The sequence below is a fragment of the Phaethon aethereus genome, assembly GCF_964289735.1.
Source record: "Phaethon aethereus genome assembly, contig: HAP1_SCAFFOLD_108, whole genome shotgun sequence".
Lineage (NCBI taxonomy): Eukaryota > Metazoa > Chordata > Aves > Phaethontiformes > Phaethontidae > Phaethon > Phaethon aethereus.
In genome coordinates this window covers 1,240,740-1,265,478 of record NW_028113960.1, presented here as the reverse complement: position 1 = coordinate 1,265,478, position 24,739 = coordinate 1,240,740, and the positions used below count along the sequence as shown (strand labels likewise).

Sequence of the window (24,739 nt, the reverse complement as noted above, 5' to 3'; positions counted from 1 at the left end):
CTGAGTGCCTCAGCCTTTCTCCCTGGGAGTGTTTAACCTGGGCCCGTTATTGGGGTGTGACGGATGATGTAAAGATGGATGCTGGTGACATCCCTGTGGCTCTAGTCCTGCTCCCACTTCCAAGTTGTGATGTCTGAAATCCGGGGCCACCTGAAGGTCCCGGCAGAGATTTCCAGAGAGTTTGTGTTCATTTTGTTGACATCCTAGAGCTACAATGGGCGAGGGTTATGGGAAGCTAGGGCTACAGTTTGCTAGGTTGATGGGGTGGCAGGGTTATGGCATGCCAAAGTTTCAGCGAGGTAGGATTAAAGCGTGTTCTTGCTATGGACAGAATCTGGGTTTGTTGCCCTGGGTTCCTGGGGTTAGGTTATTTCTGCCTTGCGTTGTGTTCTGTGTAGCCTTTTTTTGTGGAGAGTCCTTTTTCAGCTTGTCTTTTTAGTGGTTGGACAGGCACCTTTGGTTTGTGTACGATGTTTCTTCTGGTTGACTTTTTTGCTGCTCTGGTGGATTGTACTGTGTTTTGTGTCTTGTAAGCCACTTTTCTGGTCTAATATGTCTACAGCAGGTTGGGCAGTTTCTTGTACTAGAGTTACCAGGGTTCTCTTCCATCTGCAGTTTCTTTGAAGGCATCTCTTTAAGCCACTTGTCTGTTTTGTGAGGGGCAGTGGACTTAACGGGAGAGCTTTTCTTCCTCAGTAGTGCCTCAGAGGATTACCCGTCATTTTTGGTGGGTTTGTCTGCTTTTTATTGGCTGTACTTGATTTAAAAAGCTTATTGTAGCTCTTTGGATTTCTGTCATTAAAGGAAGTCTCTGGGCTTTCTGCCCAGGAGTGAGATGTCCAGAATGTTGTCCTTGTTCTGGGGAGGCAGGGTAAAAACGGTGTGGCCGTCACAGGCACGGCTGTCCTGGGCTGTGAGCTGTGCAAATGCTTGCAGGAAGCTCTGGGAACGCTTTTTACCTGTGCCAAAGTGTTCCTGCTGCTACCCCAAGAGTGACCCACCGGAGCCCTGACATCTGGAGACAGTGGAAGGTAGAGCTGCCTCCGGTGTGACAGGAGGCTGCCACGCTTTGGAGCAGGTGCTTTTGCTGACTTTTAGACTTCATGTGGTTCTCATGCTCATGGACAACCCCATCTCTGTTGATAGTCCTTCATAAATTCGAAGGATGCCGTGAAGTACATGAACTCTGCCCCTCCACTCCGCTGTGGCAAGACCCCAGCTGGAGTACTGTGTCAGGACCCTGCACTTGGCCATGCTGAACCTTAGAGGTTCACACGAGCCCATTCCTTGAGCTTATCCAGGTCCCTCTGGACGGCATCCCATCGCTCAGGCGTGTCAACCGCACCACTCAGCACAGTCCACAGTCCATCAAATCTCTCTCTCTCCAACTTAGAGAGAAGGCTGTTGTGGGGGACTGTCTCAAAGGCCTTACAGAACTCTGGATAGATGACGTCGGTTGCTCTTCCCTTGCCCACTAATGTGGTCGCTGCATCACAGAAGGCCAGTAGGTTGGTCAGGCAGGACTTGTCCTAGGTGAAGCCGTGCTGACTGTCTCGAATCGCCTCCCTGTCGGGAGGTAAGTTGACATCTCACTGCGAAAGAGGCAGTGTCAGGCCCCAAAATGAGTCAGACCCACGTTCAAAAATCAGGTGGTCAAGCAGCAGCCTTAAAAACTTCCACCTTGTGGAATACTCCTGAAATGAATTCTCTTTCTGCTTTTGTCCCCTAAATGGCATTGAAACTGTGACTTTTCTTCTCTTGCTTGTTTTTACAACTAAAGCAGACAGTAGATGGAGCAATCATGACCATTTTTCCGGAGAAGCATTAGTGGCCAAAGGTCATGTTTACTTTTGTTTCTTTGCATCCTTGCTCCTTCACGCTGTTCAGATTGGGGTACAGGGTATACCTGTTTTGTGCGTTTTATGAGTTATTCTTGGATCCTTTGAGCAACAGGTTATGGACCCTGAGGATTTTTTTGTGGTGTTTTGTGATAGAGGGGAATTTTCAAGGATTTCTTGCATTAGCTGTAGAGAAGATGTGGTGGGCTGACCTTGGCTAGACGCCAGGTGCCCACCAAAGCTGCTCTGTCACTCCCCCTCCTCAGCTGGACAGGGGAGAGAAAATATAAGGACAAGCCTGTGGCTCGAGATAAGGACAGGGAGAGATCATTCAGCAATTCCCATCACGGGCAAAACAGACTCAACTTGGGGAAATTTGTTTAAGTTCTTGCCAATCAAAATCAGAGTAGGATAATGGGAAATATGATGAAATCTTAAAACACCTTCCTGGCACCCCTCCCTTCGTCCTGGGCTGTCACGGATGGATAATTTAGGCTGCTTAAAGAATCACTGCCGAAGATACCAGAAAGCAAATGATTTTAATCTAGATTTGTAAAAAGCGCGAATTAACAGAAGTTGCTGGCAAGGTCCACTCTATTCCATATTCAACGTGGAAAAGCTATGCAGAGAGAAGCCAGATTACAATTAAACTGGAATGATTTACGTGTCTATCGGATCGAGTTAATGTGTATCTTGAGGAGAGAAACTAGGGGAGACCCTCCTCTTGAGACACGAGGCTCAGAGTGGACCGAAATCCACCCCTAGTCCTGGACTTGGTCAACGGTTTATGACTAAGGTTAGGTAAGGAAAGTAAAGGAATGCCCTCCCGTTGAGTCACGAGGTTCAGGGTGGACCCCCATGCTTTCTAAAGTCCTTTTCAGAGGGGAGTCTAGGTGCGACTGAATCCACTCCTAGTCCCAGACTTGGTCAACGGTTTACATGACTAAAGGGATAGAGTATCAAGGATTCTGGTGTAGTGATATAGTCCATGATTTTGTGCTTCCTGTCACTTAAAGATGGCAATTTATCCAATACAAAATAGCAGCAATCACATTCACTAACAATGCCGAGATAAGTCACAGTATCAAATCATATAAAACTTAGCAGCATAATCCACTGAAACTTACTACGAGAATTCTTTTTCAAAATATTTGTTCTGCAGTCTTTTTCTTTATTCTTTTCTAACAAGAGCTTCCATGAACTTGTGATACCTGTTTGGATAGGTACACAGTTCCACTAACAAGCTGAAAATAGCACCTGCCAGACACCCACAACACGGTGTTTTTCCTGCTGCCCAGCCCAGCCCAGGATTACGGCAGTGGTTGGTTTAGTACTGCAGGGTCCCATGGGGATCCCTGTCTGGGGGCTGGTTAAGCTCAGCAGTGTGAGCAGGAGGGTACGCTTTCTCATCTCACGTCCCTTCTTCCAGTCAGTTACGAGGGAGTCCCAGAGTCCTCTGGGCATATTCTTCTGGACTGAAGGGTTCTTTTGTAGTGGAGACCCACCATAGAGAAACAGAAGGAAAGCTTCCTCTTACGCTATAGGTTTGAGTGAGATGAAACTACAAAACGTTAACCAGGTCCTGAAAGCATACGGCCCTTGGCTTGGAGTCCGGACAATCCAGTTCCTCTAACTCTTGCAGGCTGGCACAGCAGGGCAGGATCACGTCAGGCTACGTGAGACTGTGTCGGCATCCTCAGGCAGGCTCCAGCCTGGGCCCCAGCCACGGGGTGCCACCCTCCAGAAACAGGCTGCTCCAGCACGGGCCTGCCACGGGGTCACGGCCTCCTTCGGGCATCCCCCTGCCCCGGCGTGGGGTCCTCCCCAGGCTGCAGGTGGACATCTGCTCCAGCGTGGAGCTGCATGGCTGCAGGGGCACAGCATGCTTCACCAGGGGCTGCAGGGGAACCTCTGCTGCGGCGCCTGGAGCACCTCCTGCCCCTCCTTCCGCACTGACCTTGGTGTCTGCAGAGCTCTTTTCACATGTTCTCCTCTCTCCGGCTGCAAATGCCACGTGCCGGTTTTGTCCCCTTCTGAAATATGTTATCCCAGAGGTGCTGCCCCCGTCGCTGCCTGGCTTGGCCTTGGCCAGTGGTGGGTCCGTCTTGGAGCCAGCGGGCACGGGCTCTATGGGACACAGGGGAAGCTTCTAGCAGCTTCTCACAGAAGCCACCCCTGCAGCCCTGCTGCCACAACCTTGCCACGCAAACCCCATGCAGAGGACGAGGTTGCTGTGCATAAACTCGCAAACCAACCCAGAACGGCTGCCATTGTGATGTAACAGGAACGGTGTCACAGAGGGCGAGAAGGCAGGCATAAGTGTCCCGAGCAATCTCCATAGCAGGCTCACTCCAGGAAGACCCTCGTGGTGTGGGCATTCCCGTCCAAGAGCCTGCAGAGGTGATGGGGAAGTCCTTTATCCTCCTGGATGCCTAGAGTCTGCAAAATTGTGACGAATCGTTGCAAAAATGAGAGAGCAAGTCTGTGCTGCAGTTCGCGTTTTCTTTTCTTTGGCTTTTTCTGTATTGTATTTGCCAGACAGACCCTGGCTGGCCACACATGTAGCAAGTAAGTGGAGGTTTTTACTACTAGTTGGCTTCTGTATCGATGTGTTCTTTGGCTGTTCCTTAATAACGGAGTTGATTTTTGAACAAAAATGCCAGTAAGATACCATGACTTTGGTAAAGCTTCTGTCAACAGCTTCAGCTAATAAGGGGGTGTCTCTATCCCACCGGGTGTGGACAGCTTTTGGAGAGATTTACCTGCAGTGGTTCAGTTCCCCATGCCTGGTAGTGTGTGGCAGTGGGGTCTGCAATTTCCTCAGTTTGCTGGTTCAACCAGTGCAACTGCTAAAATGCGGACTGGGAGAGCTTCTGTGAGAGAGAAACTGTGAGGTTAATCTCCAGAATTTATTACTGTTTCTCTTCTTTTGAGGGAAAGCATCTTTTTTTTTTTAACTTGCATAATGAAGAGGTTTGACTGTCTAAGTTGACACTTAATGTTTGCTAAAAAAGCAATTAGTTTTGTGGTGAAATGCAAAATTCAAAACACTTTGTGTACGCTCCTGAACTCAGGAGCTGTGACTGTGGTTTGTCAGAATAGAAGTGGCACAGCTAAGGTGGAATTTTGGCAAGCTTTAATGGGGGAACAGAAGCATTGACAGTTAAAGACCAATCTGCATTTTCTTGAATAAGTTTCCAATTCTTTTAGTTACTGGCAAAACAGGGCAAAAAAGAGACACAAGAAAGTGTAGAATTTTCTATTGTCCTGTTACCCTCCTCTCTGTGTAAAATAGCTGTTTCTCCTGGAGGGATGTTGTGAAAGAAACATGTCGTCTCTTTGGATTTCCTTGTTCTGTGGGTTTCCCCACAAAAGGCATTTTTATAACAGCGTCTGGTTAATTTTCCTTTGCGCATTGCAGGTAAAATCGCCCGTGGATACGTAGAAGTCCATCCTTCGGTGAGTGTGAAAGTAACCTTTAGCTTTCCTAGCATTTAAGAATGGTGGAGCAAGCTGTGAGATTTGCCTTTTGTGACAGAGTGCCAGCCTTGCAGGCTGAAGGAAAGTCAACCGTAGCGTCTTTGCAGCAGCAGCAAAGGTTGGGGTTAAATAGGAGGGTTCTTAAACCCTTGTATTTAACCACGTTCGAATAAGTAGATACCTGTTAGCTTAATTAACTGTTACCATGACTGTAGATACAATGCCAAAGCAATGAACCAGCAACTAGATGTGACTTCTAGCGATATATCCAAGCATGACATTTTGTAAAATTGGACTTTGACTAAGCATGGGCATGGATAAGTTGTTTTCAGCAAGAATGAAAAACGCCAAGACAACTTAACAAAACAGCAGGGTCATTTGTAACCTTTAAATTGTGCTGTGCCACGTGTAACTTAGCACCGGGGCCTGTAGGACTACAGGCATGTCCAGATTGGTTCCTGAAGCTGTCTGAGCAGACCCAAGTGGTGTGTAATTGTCAAAGCTCCCACGTGCCAAAGTGGTGACTGTCGCTCATGCTCCCGTCTGTCCACAGGGCACAAAACCAGCATGTGAACCCCCACCAGCTCTGCCTGTTTCTGAAGAAGCGGATGAAGGTGATGAGGAGGAGGAAGAAGGCATTGAACCTCCCCCTGTTCCCGCACCCTGGCCTGAACATACAAAACCAGTAAGTCCCAGCGTTGGATAGCACTGTATTTGGGGTAATTCAGAGCTGCATGTTTCTGGTCAGACAGCACTTGCGGGTGAAGACTCTGCGGGCCGCAGTCCTACCATGACAGTGCTTCACCCAGGCCACTGACACCCCGACAATCGGGTTTGAACTTTCCCATTTAGTCATGAGTTTCCTGTGATTCTGATAGGGTCCGTGAATTTATCTTAGTAGCAGAGAAGAGATAGCGTTGTGTCTTTTACCGCTACTGCTGTAACAGTGAGCAGCTTTGCCCAAAGTGTGTAGGCTCTCTGTCATCAGTGGAGAGAGCGGTCGTCAGGCACAGTTCACACCCTTGCAGGTTACTTGCAGGACAAACTGTCCCCTGGAGGTCCCTGTCCCTGTGCACAGCCTGTACATGTCGAAAAGCGAGCAGCTCTAGACCATACTCAGTGAGGAACACAGTGTACCAGTGTGACAGAGTGCCACCCTTGTAGGCTGAAGGAAAATCAACCGTAGTGTCTTTGCAACAGGCTGTATTCTACCTTACTAGTTCAGCACTTTTAAACAGATGAAAATCTGCTTTTGCAGAGAGAAGCTTGCCTATCTATAAGGTTAAGATGACTCCTCAACGGGAGGCTGGCCTGAAATAAGATGACATTGCTTATGTTTTAGCTGCACAATTTAGCACTGTCAGACCAAGCGTAGGGCCCAGTGGGAAACATAGTTCTAGGCATTTGACATGACAGGAGGGCAATTATTCCCTGCTTTATTTTTCCCTTAATCACCTTCTATCCCCAGGTAAGCAAAGTGCTAGCGATGCATGGAAAGCCATGCACTGATCTAACGCATGGCAAAGGAACATTCCCCTTCCCATTAGGGCACCCCTGGCTTGAGAGAGTTGGCCCTTAATCCGACGTTCAGGATGTCTGACGTCTCGCTCCCTCCTTTGGCCAGTTCAGTACCTGTTGCACTGTTTCTCTTTACGCGTTGGGCAACGGCGCTGAGTCTCTCAGAAAATACAGGACGCTGTCTGTGTGCGTGTGTCTCTCTGTGACAGTGTGTCCAAGTACAGGTGACTTAAGGCACATAAATTTGTGAGAAGGTGATAGAACCCGCTGCGTCTGCGTCGCAGCTGGGACTGGTGGGGGGTTCAGCTCACCGCACTTCAAGGATCTGCACTGTAGGCTTCAGTTTACACGTAGCCAACGGATCAGCCAGACTTCCCTTGCCTGCCCCACATCTGGAGTCTGCCGGACGGTTGCCAACACCCCGGCGGTGGCTTTTATTCTCCGCTGCCTGTAACGGGAGCCCGGGTGAGCAGTCGGGATGCCTGCCTGGCAGCCCCGGGCAGGTCGGCAGGACGCGCCTTGCTGCCGAGAGGGCTGCATTCCCTCTGGGCTCCTGCTGCGGTGAGACACAGGCAAACAGGAGAAAGATCGCTGTGTGAACTTATGAGCAGGTGAAGAGGAGGTTGGTGCTGAAAAAGGAGCTTTTAGACAGGGAAGTTGAGCACCGTGGAAACAGGCAATATGATTAGCCCATGGGTAAAACAGTAAAGAAACAAATAGCCATCTCTCCAAAGGCAAATTCCCAACAAGACTAGGCAGCGGGCTTTGCCCTTTGATATGCGTTAATTAACGTAGCCAGTAGGCACCTGTTAGCTTAATTAACTGTTACCATGTCTGTAGATACAATGCCAAAGCAATGAACCAGCAACTGGATGTGACCTCTAGCGATATATCCAGGCATGGCATTTTTTGACTAAGCACAGGCATGGATAAGTTGTTTTCAGCAAGAATGAAAAACGCCAAGACAACTTAACAAAACAGCAGGGTCATTTGTAACCTTTAAATTGTGCTGTGCCACGTGTAACTTAGCACCGGGGCCTGTAGGACTACAGGCATGTCCACATTGGTTCCTGAAGATGTCTGAGCAGACCCAAGTGGTGTGTAATTGTCAAAGCTCCCAAGTGCCAAAGTGGTGACTGTCGCTCATGCTCCCGTCTGTCCACAGGGCACAAAACCAGCATGTGAACCCCCACCAGCTCTGCCTGTTTCTGAAGAAGCGGATGACGGTCATGAGGAGGAGGAAGAAGGCATTGAACCTCCCCCTGTTCCCGCACCCTGGCCTGAACATACAAAACCAGTAAGTCCCAGCGTTGGATAGCACTGTATTTGGGGTGATTCAGAGCTGCATGTTTCTGGTCAGACAGCACTTGTGGGTGAAGACTCTGCGGGCCGCAGTCCTACCATGACAGTGCTTCACCCAGGCCACTGACACCCCGACAATCGGGTTTGAACTTTCCCATTTAGTTATGAGTTTTCTGTGATTCTGATAGGGTCTGTGAATTTATCTTAGTAGCAGAGAAGAGGCATCTTCGTAAGCATTTGCATTTGCAATATGATCTTAGGGGCATCTCTGCAAGCCAGCTTTCTGATACAAAGCCTTTTCTTGTCACAGATCTACTCATGCTCTGTAACTGAACCTGCCGCTGCGCTGGCACCAGCTAAAGTGGCCACCACTCTGCAATGTGGACAATCAAACGCTTTGTCCAGAAACACAGACGGGCAGGAGACAAAATCTGGGCTGACAGATGAGGAGATCCTAGAGAAACTGAGTACGTATTCGGTATTTCTTTCTGTCCCATGCCCTGTGCCAGATGTGCCGGCCCTGCCTTCCCGCTGCTGCAGCGCAGAGCTGCCGGGAGGCGGCAGCACCCCATCTGGCCTGGCTTCTGAGCCTTACTGCTGGAATGATCAGCATCTCGTTTGTGCAGCTGCCTGTGTAACGCGGCAGCCTGAGGAATAATGCTGTTCGTGCTGTCCACCACGGCTGTGCTTATTTGTGAATAAGCATAATATTGGCAGACAGTAAGTTATCCATGGGACAGCACTGTGCCCTGGTGGCCAAGAGGGCCAATGGTATCCTGGGGTGCATTAAGAAGAGTGTGGCCAGCAGGTCGAGAGAGGTTATCCTCCCCGTCTACTCTGCGCTGGTGAGGCCTCATCTGGACTATTGCGTCCGGTTGTGGGCTCCCCAGTTCAAGAGAGACAGGGAACTCCTGGAGCGAGTCCAACGGAGGGCTACGAGGATGATTAAGGGACTGGAACATCTCTTGTATGAGGAAAGGCTGAGAGACCTGGGGCTGTTTAGTCTGGAGAAGAGAAGACTGAGAGGGGACCTTTTCAATGTTGTCGTGGTTTAGCCCCAGCCGGCAACTAAGCACCACGCAGCCGCTCGCTCACTCTCCCTCCCACAGTGGGACGGGGGAGAGAATTAGGAAAAACCTCGTGGGTTGAGATAAACACGGTTTAATAGGACAGAAAGAAAGAAGGGAACAACAATGATAATACCAACAAAGGAATGTACAAGAACAAGTGAGGCCCAATACAGAAATTGCTCACCACCCCGTGATCGACAGCCCGTCCCCGAGCAGCGATTTCCGCCCCCCGGCCAACTCCAGTTTATGTACTGGGCATGACGTCGGATGGTAGGGAATATCTCTTTGGCCAGCCTGGGTCAGCTGTCCCGGCTGTGTCCCCTCCCAGCTCCCCGTGCACCCCCAGCCTGCTTGCTGGCCGGCCAGCACAAGAAGCTGGACTGTCCTTGACGGCTCAGCAACAACCCAAAACATCAGCACATTATCAACAGTTCCTCATCCCAAATCCAAAACACAGTCTCACACTAGCTTCTGTGAGGAAAACCAGCTCTATCCTGGCTGAAACCAGGACAGTATCCCCCCCTTATTCCATACCATTTACGTCATGCCCAGGTCCTATACTTTTCAATACATTCCAATTATTCATTATTACTCTTCCTGTCTTTTAATATATACACACAGATATCACTTTCTTAGTCCATGGGCCATCACTTAAAATGTCTATGGAGTTCAGTCAGTCCATGACTCTGGGCTTCATCCATCATAGCAGTCTCTCAGGGCAGGGGAGATGGTATGTGGTGTTGGATTGTCGTCTGGCACGGTCCATGTCCATGATCTGCAGGTCGAAGATGTCGATCTCGAGGGATTTGTTGGGCGCAAGCTGCTGAAGCCAGTTCTGGTTTCATCACTGCTGCACGTTGCTTGGTTTCAGTGAAGCTCATTCTTCATCAGTCTGGGTGATTCTTACTATAATACCATTGATATGGTAGATAGCAACCATAGTAGTAATGTCATACTGAACAATTAACATAATACAATTCAAATCATTGACTGTTTTCACCCAAAATCAAGTCTCCTTGAGGTACACATCGGACTTCCCCATCCTTCCGCATTACCCACCAAGTGCACCCAGGTCCCTGGGCAAAGGCAATCCCATGAACGGGTTTGCCTTTTCCTAATGCAGGAGTAACCCAGACTCTCTTCCCCAGCATGTTTCTCACATGCACCACAGGGACTTTATCCCCTTCTACAGTACGTAGAAGTTTTGATTGGGCAGGGCCGGCTCTATTAGTAGATCCCCTAGTGTTGACTAACCAGGTGGCTTTGGCTAAATGTTTATCCCAATGTTTGAATGTCCCGTCACCCATTGCTCTCAGTGTAGTCTTTAACAGTCCGTTGTATCGTTCAATTTTTCCGGAAGCTGGTGCATGATAGGGGATATGATACACCCACTCAATGCCGTGCTCTTTGGCCCAGGCGTCTATGAGGTTGTTTTGGAAATGAGTCCCATTGTCTGACTCAATTCTTTCGGGGGTGCCATGTCGCCATAAGACTTGCTTTTCAAGGCCCAGGATAGTGTTCCGGGCGGTGGCATGGGGCACAGAGTATGTTTCCAGCCATCCGGTGGTTGCTTCCACCATGGTAAGCACATAGCGCTTGCCTTGGCGAGTTTGTGGAAGTGTGATATAGTCAATCTGCCAGGCCTCCCCATATTTATATTTCAACCATCGTCCTTCATACCAGAGGGGCTTTAACCGCTTGGCTTGTTTGATCGCAGCACACGTTTCACATTCATGGATAACCTGTGCAACAGCATCCATGGTCAGGTCTACCCCTCGATCCCGAGCCCATCTATATGTTGCATCTCTTCCCTGATGGCCTGAGGTGTCATGGGCCCACCGAGCTATAAATAATTCACCCTTATGTTGCCAGTCCAGATCTACCTGAGCCACTTCAATCTTAGCAGCCTGATCCACCTGATGGTTGTTTTGATGTTCTTCGGTGGCCCGACTCTTGGGTACGTGAGCATCTACGTGACGTACTTTTATGACGAGATTCTCTAGTCGGGCAGCAATATCTTGCCACAATTCAGCAGCCCAGATGGGCTTGCCTCTGCGTTGCCAGTTGCTCTGCTTCCATTGCTGCAGCCGCCCCCATAGAGCATTTGCCACCATCCATGAGTCAGTATAAAGATAGAGTACTGGCCATTTTTCTCGTTCAGCAATATCTAAAGCCAGCTGGATGGCTTTCACCTCCGCAAACTGACTTGATTCACCTTGTCCTTCAGCCACTTCTGCAACTCGTCGTATAGGGCTCCATACAGCAGCTTTCCACCTTCGATGTTTGCCTACAATACGACAGGACCCATCAGTAAACAGGGCATATTGCCTTTCGTTCTCTGGCAGTTCATTATATGGTGGAGCCTCTTCAGCACGCGCCACCTCCTCTTCCGGTGATATTCCAAAATCTTTGCCTTCTGGCCAGTCCATGATCACTTCCAAGATTCCCGGGCGATTAAGATTTCCTATTCGAGCCCGCTGTGTAATAAGCGCGACCCACTTACTCCACGTAGCATCGGTCGCATGATGTGTAGAGGGGACCCTCCCTTTGAACATCCAGCCCAGCACTGGCAGTCGGGGTGCCAGGAGGAGCTGTGCTTCAGTACCAACCACTTCTGAGGCAGCTCGAACTCCTTCATATGCCGCCAATATCTCCTTTTCAGTTGGAGTATAGCGGAACTCAGATCCCCTATATCCTCGACTCCAAAACCCTAGAGGTCGACCTCGAGTCTCTCCTGGTGCCTTCTGCCAGAGACTCCAGGTAGGGCCATTCTCCCCGGCTGCCGTGTAGAGCACATTTTTAACATCTTGTCCTGCCCGGACTGGCCCGAGGGCTACGGCATGAACTATCTCCTGTTTGATTTGTTCGAAGGCTTGTCGTTGCTCAGGGCCCCATTTAAAATCGTTCTTCTTCCGGGTCACTTGATAAAGAGGGCTTACAATCAGACTGTAATTTGGAATATGCATTCTCCAGAAACCCACAACACCCAGAAATGCTTGTGTTTCTTTTTTGCTAGTTGGTGGAGACATAGCTGTTATTTTGTTGATCACATCCGTTGGGATCTGTTGACGTCCATCTTGCCATTTTATTCCTAAAAACTGGATCTCTTGTGCAGGTCCCTTGACTTTACTTTGTTTTATAGCAAAACCAGCTTTCAGAAGGACTTGAATTATTTTCTTCCCTTTCTCGAAAACTTCTTCTGCTGTGTTGCCCCATACGATGATGTCATCAATGTATTGCAGATGCTCTGGAGCTTCACCCTGTTCCAGTGCAGTTTGTATCAGCCCATGGCAAATGGTAGGGCTGTGTTTCCACCCCTGGGGAAGTCGATTCCAGGTGTATTGGACACCCCTCCAAGTGAAAGCAAACTGTGGCCTGCACTCTGCCGCCAAAGGGATCGAGAAAAATGCGTTAGCAATATCAATGGTGGCGTACCACTTGGCTGCCTTTGACTCCAGTTCATATTGAAGTTCTAGCATGTCCGGCACGGCAGCGCTCAATGGCGGCGTGACTTCATTCAGGCCACGATAGTCTACTGTCAGTCTCCACTCTCCATTAGACTTTCGCACTGGCCATATGGGGCTGTTAAAGGGTGAGCGAGTCTTGCTGATCACTCCTTGGCTCTCCAGCCGACGAATCAGCTCATGGATGGGGATCAGGGAGTCTCTGTTGGTGCGATATTGCCACCGGTGCACTGTTGTGGTAGCGATCGGCACCTGTTGTTCTTTGACCCTGAGCAACCCCACCACAGAAGGGTCCTCTGAGAGACCAGGCAAGGTGGACAGCTGTTTAATTTCTTCTGTCTCCAAGGCAGCTATACCAAAAGCCCACCGGTACCCTTTTGGGTCCTTGAAATACCCTCTGCTGAGGTAGCCTATGCCCAGGATGCATGGAGCCTCCGGGCCAGTCACAATGGGGTGCTTCTGCCACTCATTCCCAGTTAGGCTCACTTCGGCCTCCAGCACAGTCAGCTGTTGGGATCCCCCTGTCACTCCGGAAATACAGATGGGTTCTGCCCCTATATGGCTTGATGGCATCAGGGTACATTGTGCACCGGTGTCCACTAAAGCCTTATATTCCTGTGGGTCTGATGTGCCAGGCCATCTAATCCACACAGTCCAATAAACTCGGTTGTCCCTCTCCTCCGCCTGGCTGGAGGCAGGGCTCCTCTAATCCTGCTCATAGTACTCGTTACCCACTTCTTGTAAATAGGAATCAGAAGTCCCTTCAAGAGGATCAGAGGTGAGATCAGCTCTTCTATTCTTTCTGGGAAGCTGCCCACTGGAAAGTGGAGCGACGATTTTCCTCGAGGAACCTGAACCCCCTTTTGTAATTGTTTTTCCTTGCAGCTCGCGTACTCGTGCCTCTAGGGTCGAGGTAGGTTTTCCATCCCACCTCCTCATGTCCTCTCCGTAGTCACGCAATTGAAACCACAGGGTGGCTCGTGGTGTGTATCCTCTGTATCTTCTCTCTTGAACAGAAGAGCGCTTACTCCTAATGGCTGAGACACTGGTCCGTATGGGTGGAGGGTAGGGCATATCCTCTTTGAATTGCTGGAACTCCCGGGACAGTTTCTCTATAGCAGAGACGCAGGCCTGTAGGGACGAAGAGAGACTTTCTTCGTATTGCCGGAGTTGGCCAGCCAATTCATCCACCGTTGGTCTCTCTCCGTCCTTCCAGGCCATTACTGCTAATGAGTTGGCATATGATGATGGTGCACTCCGTACAAACTTCCGCCACATAGGTTGCATGCAATTGACTTCATCTGGATCTTTGGATGATTGTCCATTGTCCAAGTCACCATAAATCACTTCCAGCACCGCTAGCTCCCTCAGGTACTGGATACCTTTCTCCATGGTGGTCCACTTGCCTGGGTGACACAGAACATCTTCCTTGAAGGGATGCCTTTCCTTCACACCCGACAGGAGTCGTCTCCAGAGGCTGAGGACTTGTGCACCTTTTCCAATTGCTTTGTCAATGCCCCCTTCCCTAGAAAGGGATCCCAGCTGCTTGGCTTCCCTACCCTCTAATTCCAGGCTACTGGCCCCATTATCCCAGCATCGGAGCAGCCAGGTGACAATGTGCTCACCTGGACGACGGCTGAAATCCTTTCGCATATCTCGCAATTCACTCAGGGATAGAGATCGGGTAGTTACCGTCTCTTTTATAAGTTCTTCCTCTTCCTCCTCTTCAAGTGATGACTCGCTCTCTTCCCGCTTCCGTGCTTGTGATGGCCCTGCTTCAGAGCACTCTGCCTCCTCACTCTCTTCCTCTGGCTCCTTCTTAGCAGAATCTTCCTCCTCCCTTACTAAACGAGCTGACTTCCGCTTCCAAGATTTCTTCTTTTGTACAGGGGCAACTGATACCGGGATGGGCTGGTTCTCTGGTTCAGCTGCAACAGTCTGAGTAGCTACAGTGCCCGCCGTGGGGGTTGGAGTAGTGGCAGTGCCCGCCGTGGGAGTTGGAGTAGTGACAGTGCCTGCCACAGGGGTTGGAGTAGTCACAGTGCCTGCCACATTGCCATCAGACCCAGAGAGCCCCTCTCCCCTTTGCATAGTGTTAAATAGGGTTCTGTAGGCATGGGCCAGGCCCCAGCACATGGCAATGATTTGTGTCTCCTTGGAGCTGCCAGGCTGACAGCATACTTCTTCCAGATATTCTGCTAGTTTATCAGGATTCTGCACTTGTTCGGGAGTGAAGCTCCAAAACACCGGAGGTGCCCACCGCCCCAGGCATTTGCCCATGCTGTTCCACACACCCTGCCATTCATAACTATCCAGCCTTGGGGCAGATCTCCGGGTGATATTCTTAAATTGCTTGCCAACCTTAGACAAAACCGAAACAATGTTCCCCAGAAGTAGCAATAGAGGTATTTTAACTACCCAAGGGTGTTCAAAATACTGAAAAATTATTGTGATGAAGGAGGAAATGTTATGATAGAGGGTAGCAAAGGTACCACTCTGCATTTCCTCCATAAAAAACCTTTCAGAGGCAGAAGTATAATTGCTAATCGTCTCCACAAGACTGTAGCCAAAATACAGTAACGGCTTTAGTACAGAGCTCAGATGATACCACATTAAGCTCAAGGTCAGTGCTCTAAAAACAAAATTCACAGGCGAGACATTACTAATCATTGCAGAGTACAGCAGCCCGCAGAAACCAACACCGATCCTTAACATGTACAGCAAAGACGAGAGCATGATGCAAATCAAATAAACTGATATTGTGACCTGCAACCGTTATTATCTCAAGCCTCGGGCCCCACGTTGGGCGCCAAAAAGGACTGTCGTGGTTTAGCCCCAGCCGGCAACTAAGCACCACGCAGCCGCTCGCTCACTCTCCCTCCCACAGTGGGACGGGGGAGAGAATTAGGAAAAACCTCGTGGGTTGAGATAAACACGGTTTAATAGGACAGAAAGAAAGAAGGGAACAACAATGATAATACCAACAAAGGAATGTACAAGAACAAGTGAGGCCCAATACAGAAATTGCTCACCACCCCGTGATCGACAGCCCGTCCCCGAGCAGCGATTTCCGCCCCCCGGCCAACTCCAGTTTATGTACTGGGCATGACGTCGGATGGTAGGGAATATCTCTTTGGCCAGCCTGGGTCAGCTGTCCCGGCTGTGTCCCCTCCCAGCTCCCCGTGCACCCCCAGCCTGCTTGCTGGCCGGCCAGCACGAGAAGGTGGACTGTCCTTGACGGCTGAGCAACAACCCAAAACATCAGCACATTATCAACAGTTCCTCATCCCAAATCCAAAACACAGTCTCACACTAGCTTCTGTGAAGAAAACCAGCTCTATCCTGGCTGAAACCAGGACAATGTCTATCAATATCTGCAGGGTGGCTGTCAGGAGGATGGAGCCAGTCTCTTTTCAGTAGTGCCCAGTGACAGGACGAGGGGCAATGGGCATAAACTGCAGCACAGGAGTCCCACCTCAGCATGAGGAAAAACTTCTTTACTGTGAGGGTGATGGAGCAGTGGAACAGGCTGCCCAGAGAGGTTGTTGGAGGCTCCTTCTCTGGAGACCTTCCAAACCCGACTGGACACGTTCCTGTGCAAGCTGCCCTCGGTGATCCTGCCTTGGCAGGGGGGTTGGACCAGATGATCTCCAGAGGTCCCTTCCAACCTCTACCATTCTGTGATTCTGTGGAGATCAACATGCGTGCAGTGTTGAGAGTGCAGGACAAGTGCGTGTCAATCCCAGTCAGGTTGCAGACAAGCAGTGTGGTTCTTAGAGTGGCATAAGCAAGGTCTTCAGAACTTAGCCTGGTAATGAGTGGATGATGGTGATAGTTCTTAAAACCCCATCATTCCTGGTGAATGAACATGAGAAGCTGTTCTTTAAAAACATAAAGGCATTCTTCCGGCAAACTGCTGAAAGGTTGAGAAGATCCCCTCCTGGAAACACTCTGCAGTATTTTTCCTGTTCTGAAAATGGCACCTGTTCATCAAAATTGATTCCAGAACCCAAGGTGCATGTAATCTTTGGTAGTATTAAACCTTCTGTTGAATCACACAGAGTATTTATTCCTAAGGAAATAAAGGCTCTGTTGTTCCAGTGCTCGTTAGTGTTTCTCGACAACAAACACTTGCATTGGTGCTTGTTCTTTTCTGATACCTGTCTGCTGTGAATGTTTCTCCATGCTCTTAGTTTGCTGTCAAGGTAACTCTCCAAAGGACTGTAGAAAATCCGTCTTTGTGGAGGCTGTCTGTGCTGTGGAGCTGCCTGTATGACGAAGTTGTTGTTGTTGTTGTTGCCCAAGTGGCTACAAACGACTCAGAAGCCCAGACAGTGGAGCTGCATTTCTGACCTGCTGGAAGTTGGTATCTCCAGTTTGCAGTGAGCATCTTTAATTTTGTTTCTTTCAGGGAGCGTTGTGAGCATGGGAGATCCTAAGAAGAAATATACTGAATTGGAGCAAATTGGCCAAGGGTAAGTCTGACCACAGTTACTGACACGAAAAATGGGCCAGCTATTTTGCTGGTGTAATATCAAGAGTGAAGTCGGGCAAGCTCCAGACATGTTCAGACAACCCTGGATTTAGATTCTCCTGTCTCTCAGTACCGATCAAATTTATAAGTGCGGTCGGAAGGCACGGCCAAAGACAACCTGATGGAGCCAATGTCTTGTCTGCAGCAAGGAGCAGGACCGGGAAGGTCTACTGTCCCTCAAGTGTGTGGCCCCTATTTGCTTATGTTCTTAGGGGGAGAAGGGGGAGTAGTTTTTTGTATGTCGCAAAATAATCTGGCCACGCTAAAGAATGGCGAAAAAACTTTGTTGCCTAAAAGAGCCACTTAGCACCTGCTAGTTGTCAGATAGATACCAGTTCTCAATACCATTTCTTTCGAATATTTTGCTCTAAAAAGATATTCAGTGATCTGGATTATAACCACATAGTTTAGCAACAGAACGCAGAGATTAAATAATAAGCTCTCTTTTCTAGCAGAGGCAGAAAAGAACAAAAATTCAGTAATAAACAGAGAGTTGAAGCACAAAGTACTTAATGAGAACATGCATCATCTGCCTGATGGCAGACCACTTGTGGATCCTGCAGGTTTTAGGAGTTTACAGAAAAAAAACCATCAGGCTATTTCCCTTTGAAGCCCAACCATGCTTACTGTAACTAGGATTAATTTGAAATGGTTCCGATGTGAGGAGGCAAGAAGAAATGGCATCAAAATTAGGTATCTGACTTGCGTTTTAAATACAGACAGACTCCCTGCTCGGTCAAAGTTTCCGTGGCTGTGTCGTAGTTCTGGGAGGGCCAGCGCCATTGTGTAGCACCAGGATCACGCTGCTGTCAGTGTCTGACAGAAGCTGTTCACTGACATCAGGAGATGTTTTCCTGCCTGTTAAGGCAGGTGACCTTAGTGTTTGTAAAGAAACCGTGACTGCTTGTGAGGTTTGGAGTCAGGGTAGCACGTTGCTGACCTAGAACTGATAGATGCTGCAGAAAGCCAGACGCACTCACGCTCTTTCTCTGGCAGGCTTTATCGTAGACACTTCTTGTTTGGTGGGGCACTTGTGGGAAGGTGTTTCTGCTCCATTCGTTGTATAAAAACCCTTTCTGGGATTGCCGCTTGCGTTGTACCCGAAGTTTTGGTTCTCATTGTCATTTGTAAAATGTCAGTGGACACCTAGAGCTGTGCCAGGCTCTCAAAAGATATGTGTCAACTGAAGAAGTGAGAGCCAGAAGAAACATGCGTGTGACGCACGTGTGACCGTGACAGTATGACCATCGCCCTCACCGTCTTTTGTTTTGCCCATCCTAGGAGTGAGCTTGTACAAAGGTGCCTCAGCAGCTGGTGGGAAGAGAAGTGGCTAATATCTGGCCTGAAAGGGTCTCTGAACTGATTTCCTCCAGCTTTTAGTGCAGCCTGAAGATGGCACGCCCTTCTTACAGAGCAGTGAGCGTGCTGCCGTCACCAGCTCGTGACTGTCATGCTGCAGGTCAATTTGTAGTGATGGGGAAAAATCCTCCAGAAAAAAATCGTCCCTGGTGCCTGTTGGATAGCAGTGCTTCAGACATATTTCAGCCTGCAGGTACACAAACAAGCCAGGGGATCAGGTGAAAAGGAGCAAACTGATTTTGGCATTGTCAGTCAGTGGAACACTTGCCGGATGGGTGTTCCCACTTCTCAGAATTCCCTCGCTGGCTCTCCCTTGCCTCACTGCCCATACAGACGTCAGCTTTGACATGATGGCAGTGTAAACCTGTGCCTAGCTCAGAAGGAACACTAATGGGGTTTACAAGCCTGCAGTTACTTTAAACCCAAAGGGGTTTCCTCTGACCGTGGCCTTTCAGGCCCTTCACATCATTACAGGGGAAGAACCTCTTTTAACAAGAGGCAGATGACAAACAAAACGCCACACTGCCTAGTCCGCAGATGAGAGCACCATTTCTTTCTGGTGGCTCTACAACACAACCCGTGTCTGCCACAGGAGGAAAATACAGATACCATGAAGAGTCCTTCACGTGTCCGGTGCACCTAACAGAAGCAGCTGCTGACGGCTCTTGACACCTAAAGAAGCTGTCTAAGGATCCCCTGTTTGGAGCACAACATGCCTTAACCTGCTCTAGCTGTGACCTTGTAGGATGGCTGGAGAATAGTTTCCTTGCTTTGCTATGCTGGAGAAAGCTGTGTGTGGATCCTTTCCTCATGTTGGACATCCCTTGTTCTTCACGTTGGGCATAAGTTTTCTCTTGGATACCCTGCGTGGCAGAGGGCTGGTGGGCTGCTGCGCTGTGCGCTGCTGCCTGAAGGAGTGGGTGAACAAAGGTGTTTTTTAAACCCTACAGGCAGCAGCGATCTCCTGTCTGGGCTTGCTTTCACTCCTAGGGACTAAAGTGCTCCTTTCTTTGCTGCTGTTTTGCTTCTAGGGCGTCAGGAACTGTTTACATGGCGATGGACATCACCACAGGACAAGAGGTAAGTGTCCACAGTCCCAGCCGATTTTGCAGGTCTTTAGTGCTCTCCCCTCTGGTGCGAAGGGTGGATGGGGCTTTTGGGTGGCCAGTAGATCTTTACTGCCAAGGCGGTTCCTCTGAAGCACAGGCTAGTGTCAGCTGGCAAAATGCATCATCTGCTGTCTTCAGCCTTCAGAAATCCCAGCAAGCTTTTGGGACTGATAAAAACAGTATCATTTTTATTGCCAGCGTCAATGTGTTGGTTTAGAAATCATTCTCTTGTCTGTCAGTGTAGAAGAAGTATATCAAGAGCAAAGATCTCTCCCAAACCAAACAGTCGTGTTTAAGTCTGGTGTCGGTGACAGCCCATTACAGCCCGTGAAGTGCTCGCAGGGAAGTGGGGGCCAGGAGGGTGAGAAACGAATCTTGAAGGAAAGCGGCGTTAGCTTTGACAGCCCCTGTAGTGACCAGTTTAAAGTGGCCTCTTCACATTCCTTTCCTTTTCCAAGGCAAGCGGTCTTGAATCTATACAAACCCTGCCTGAAAATGTGGCTAGAAACCCAGGAATGGGAGCGGAGGGGTGGTCTCTTTCGTGCCATGTTGAGAGCAGGACTAGACAGAGGCACTTTATAACTGCTCTTAGGTAGAGGTCTAGCCCTGCTTAGAACCCAGGGTGTATCCATCAAATGACATAGAATGGATTATTTTTTTGAAACCCTCAAAGTAATTGCCAATCTGAACTGTGTTAAGGAATGTGTATTTCGAGTTGCAAAATCAAGATTCAAGAAGCTAGGAGGTGCCAGGTGTAGACAGCTAGGGTCTGGTGGCCGGAAGATATCGCGCTGTACGGAAAGTTAGGGCCCCTCTCCTGAAAGCCAATAGCGTTTAATTTATGATGCAAGCAGACGGAAGTGAGGTTAGAAACCTAAGCTATATAACGCCGTGTCACACACTAATAAACGCCATTTGCCGTCTACCACATTGTTGTCAGCGAGCTGATGGCCCGAGCGGCCTGGGGTTGGTCTCCGTGCCGTTCCTGAACCAGGTCGCCACGCCTGCGAAGGCAACAGCCAGGACTGTATTTTTTGTGTGTGTAACCTTAATGATTGTTTTAGTATGGCTTTTGAAATGTAATGTACGTCTGTGTTTTCTCTCTGTTATGCCGTCAAGTCAAGAGTAACAGCAGTTGCTGAAATAATGATGACAAATCGTACAATTACTAAAGCATTACCAGCAGTTTTTGTGTATCTTGGCAGTAACAAAATCACTTCCTGCTTGCAAACTGTGCATCAACAATAATAGTGGTGGTAAACTAAGACCATCTGAGAAGAATGTCGGTCCAGAGAGTGTTGTTAGAGATGCGTGCTTGATAGTTTAAAGAGCATTTGTACAGATTTTACAAGACAAAATATATATGGCCCTGTGTCCTGTAACTAGCACCCAGGCTAGCAGAGAAATTGGGTGTTGTAATATAAGTTACTGAGCTCTTTGGTCTGATACCAAGACAGTTTGGCACAGCTCTGCTATGTCATTCCAAAAACACGCGCTCCATGTTCATTGGGACCTTGTGCAACAGGCTACTCAAGTTAATGGCTTTCCCTGTCGTTTTAGGTGGCCATAAAGCAAATTAATCTCCAACAACAGCCCAAAAAGGAGCTAATAGTTAACGAAATCCTCATCATGAGAGAAAACAAGAGCTCCAATATTGTGAACTATTTAGAGAGGTGAGTAGTTCTGGTATGATCACGTGAATGTTCATTTACATGCTGCAAGCCAAACCTTTTTAAAAACCCCTTTGGTCACTGGCAGAAAATTGACCTCTATTGTTTATCTACTCATAGCCAGTGTATGGGAGGAGACTGCATTTTGTCTGCATTAATCTTTTCTGGCATATATTGCTTAAGACTGTTTTCAAGGACCTGGCACAGCCATCTCAGCCTACCTCCATGTTGTTTTGTTGTTGGCTTGATTGGTTTTGTGGTTAAGTTGATCATCTTTTCTGTGTCTTATCATAAGTGCTGGTAAATCCTCCTCGAAATTACTTCCTTTGGGCTGTTCCTGCTCTTTTCCATTGCTGTGGATATCAGGAAGGTGAAGTTCTTGTTTGCAGAAACACGTAATTTGCCACTTTTTAAATTGTTTCTCCTGTTCCTGGATGTATTTTCTGGTAGGTTTTCCAAACTGTTGACCAATTCCTGTCCTCACTGGTACACATCCTCCTGGTCCAAGATTTATCTTTGCCATTACTGAACTTCAATTTTTCACTTGCTTGCCAACTCGGACGTCTAATTGTTCACTTATGGGCCTTCCTCATTTAGACCGCACAGGTTCTAAGTCCTGTATAGCCTAGAGGGAATGTCTATTCATGTTGTCCTGTCCTCATGTAAGAATGACTTGGAAACAAAATCAGCTGTAGCCTTTTTCCAGAGGTAATTTAGCCGTGCACACTCATCTCAGTGCCATTGTTTTCTTCTTTCAGCTACCTCGTCGGTGACACACTGTGGGTGGTTATGGAATACCTAGCTGGAGGCTCTTTAAATGATGTTCTTGAGGAGACATGTATGGATGAAGGACAGATAGCAGCTGTCTGTAGGGAGGTAAGGGATCCCGCCTGTGCTTCCCATTACTGGGACAGGATGGTACTTCTAAGCAGGTGGTAAGAAGATGAGAGGTTTCATGTTCAGAGCTTTGTTTCTGTGTTGCTTTTATGATACGGAGAAGAAAGAGCATCTTAAGTGAACTGCCTGCCAGTATCGCTGCACTTATTACACTCTGTTGTTTTACTCATAGAATTTTATTGTACTATTTCTTTTTTTGTTGTTTTTCATTTTACTCTTCTCAACTTTGCCTCTCTAAACCTTTGCCTGGAGCATGCCTGTACTGCATTCGTTTCGTGTACAAGCAAATATGCTGGTGGCAGAATTTTAAAATACCAACAAAGAAAAATAGGGGCTCCTTCATCCCAGTCCTCGGCTTAAAAGAATAGCACTCCACCCAAAACGGTGGTTGCTCCTGAAAAATGCCTAACACGCTATTTCCAGATCTGCTGTCAAGCCTAACAATAAAATCTTTCTCATGCGACCTCCGACTCAAAAGTGATCCATCTTATACCGAAGGAAGGGACTTTTTGGTTTTTGGCAAACCATAGTTTGTCACCTGGGTGGAGATAGCACATTCCCTGCAGCAGCAGTCATTCCATGCGTGCTTTCAGGGGACACTCTGTGGCAAGAATTGACATTTCTGTTTCAAAAGCTACTACGCCTTTGTTTAGGAAGTTATTACTCTGTGTTGAAGCAGCAAGCTCTTCCTCTTGAGAGCACAATATTCTGCCATTACTCTCAATTCAACTAGAAATTAAATCCTTTAGAGCCATTTCTTTTCTTGTGTGATGAAATCTGGTCACTAAGTAAGTTTTACCCTCATGTTTCTTTTTGATCTATGAGTGCCTACAAGCTCTGGATTGCCTTCATTCCAACCAAGTGATCCACAGAGACATCAAAAGCGACAATATCCTCCTCGGAATGGATGGATCTGTCAAACTGAGTAGGTATCCTTGGTCAGGTGCAGCATTCCCAGGATGTGGTGTGGGGCTGCTTTTGACTGACTGCCTGTTACCCAAAAGCGATGCCTGTGGTAGTGCACTGGCAGAGCTCTGCTGCGAGCTAAGAGCACAGTGCCAATGTCCAGGGAGGTACAGAAAGGAAAAAGGTGTAAAGAGTGGTTTTGGTTTGTGTAGGTCCCTTCCAGAAGGGATAGTAATAAAGAATAATCTAAAGCTTCAAGTGAATAAAAGCCACTGCATGAAACTTGAGGGGTTTTTAAGTGGCCACTTCAGTATTTCCTTGGCTCGAGCACTGAGTAAACAGAGCATGGCCGCTTTACCAGATAGATTCAACAACGCCTTCTGAGGCATCTGGAAGGGATTTCTTTTGCTTGGTTTCATAAATCAAGCTGCCTTTAAGAGTACTTGTTTTTCTCCTCAGCTGATTTTGGCTTGTGTGCTCAGATCACCCCTGAGCAGAGTCAACGGAGCACGATGGTCGGGTCTCCTTACTGGATGGCACCAGAAGTGGTGTCGGGAAACGCATACGGGCCCAAAGTGGACATCTGGTCGCTTGGGATCACGGCAATTGAAATGGCGCAAGGAGAACCTCCTTACGTTAATGCTCATCCTCTCAGGGTAAGGTGCGAATAAAGCCAGAGACCACCGTCTTTCTAACCTGCCCCATGTTTTGTCTCCCATGAGACAAAATCCCAGTTACACCAGCTTGAACTAGTTCCACCAAGGGCTGCTTCTAAATATGTCGCTGGAGCATATCGGCATATATTGTAGCTGTCGTTATGTCAATAGGGGGACCTTAAAAGAGAAGTGACATGTAGACTGTTCAGAAATGTGTCATTTTTGCCCTCAACCACGCTTGAGATTTCTCATGTGCTTTTAGAACTCTCTTTGAGCTGTATCTCTGAATGACAAGAATTTTTCAGCAGCAAGATCCTCCAGCTGGGGAATTTTTATGAAAAATATTTCAACTGTACGTGCAGGAGAAGTCTTTCCAAACTCAGATCAGTGCCGATTGCTCACCTGCGCCTTTCAGGAAGTGTCACTGGTTCTAGTAATGCCATAATCACTTCTTAGCAAATGCTTTTCTACAAGTCTGTTTTGGCACAGGTACTTGTAGTACACTAGTGTATTTTGATGTTTTGAAGTTTCCAGTTTTGTCCTAATTCCTTAAAATGAAATGACCAGTTCTTATACCAAAGGAGCGTGTCATAGTGGAGGAATGTCTGCCAAGATAACACCTCATGACTGAGAGCTGAAACAGAGCTCAATGCTGCACAGTTAATTCCTGACAGGATGCAGGAATTCAGGAGGAAATTAAGTTTGCTCTATGCGTATACATACGCAATTCTTATTAAGGCTAGAATTAAAATAGAGCCTGACCTTTAGCTTTTCTCATAGCAGTAAGGCTGCGCTCTCTCTGGTCTGTGGCACCCCGACCGCGTACTGCAGACTGAAAGAAGAAACAAGAGAATGGTCAGGAAATACCCCCGGCCAAGCAAAGAGAGGAGCCCACACTCCACCTGCTTCCCTGGGAGACCCTTGCAAAAAATGCAT

The 24,739-nt window shown here is 48.2% G+C and overlaps 1 protein-coding gene across 1 annotated transcript in view; it reads left to right on the top strand.

Moving 5' to 3' along the window:
- Positions 1 to 1,446: 1,446 nt before the first annotated feature.
- LOC309416448 (serine/threonine-protein kinase PAK 3-like) overlaps positions 1,447 to 24,739 on the top strand; it is a gene marked incomplete at its 5' end in the record, with an annotated part of 28,971 nt that continues 5,678 nt past the window's right edge. Inside the window, 10 exons of the mRNA XM_082015996.1 lie at positions 1,447 to 1,504; positions 5,260 to 5,297; positions 5,872 to 6,003; positions 8,449 to 8,605; positions 17,084 to 17,147; positions 19,597 to 19,645; positions 21,235 to 21,347; positions 22,103 to 22,220; positions 23,067 to 23,166; positions 23,607 to 23,803. Of these exons, the coding sequence (XP_081872122.1) occupies positions 1,447 to 1,504; positions 5,260 to 5,297; positions 5,872 to 6,003; positions 8,449 to 8,605; positions 17,084 to 17,147; positions 19,597 to 19,645; positions 21,235 to 21,347; positions 22,103 to 22,220; positions 23,067 to 23,166; positions 23,607 to 23,803 (1,026 nt within the window). The remainder of the gene's footprint in view (positions 1,505 to 5,259; positions 5,298 to 5,871; positions 6,004 to 8,448; positions 8,606 to 17,083; positions 17,148 to 19,596; positions 19,646 to 21,234; positions 21,348 to 22,102; positions 22,221 to 23,066; positions 23,167 to 23,606; positions 23,804 to 24,739) is intronic.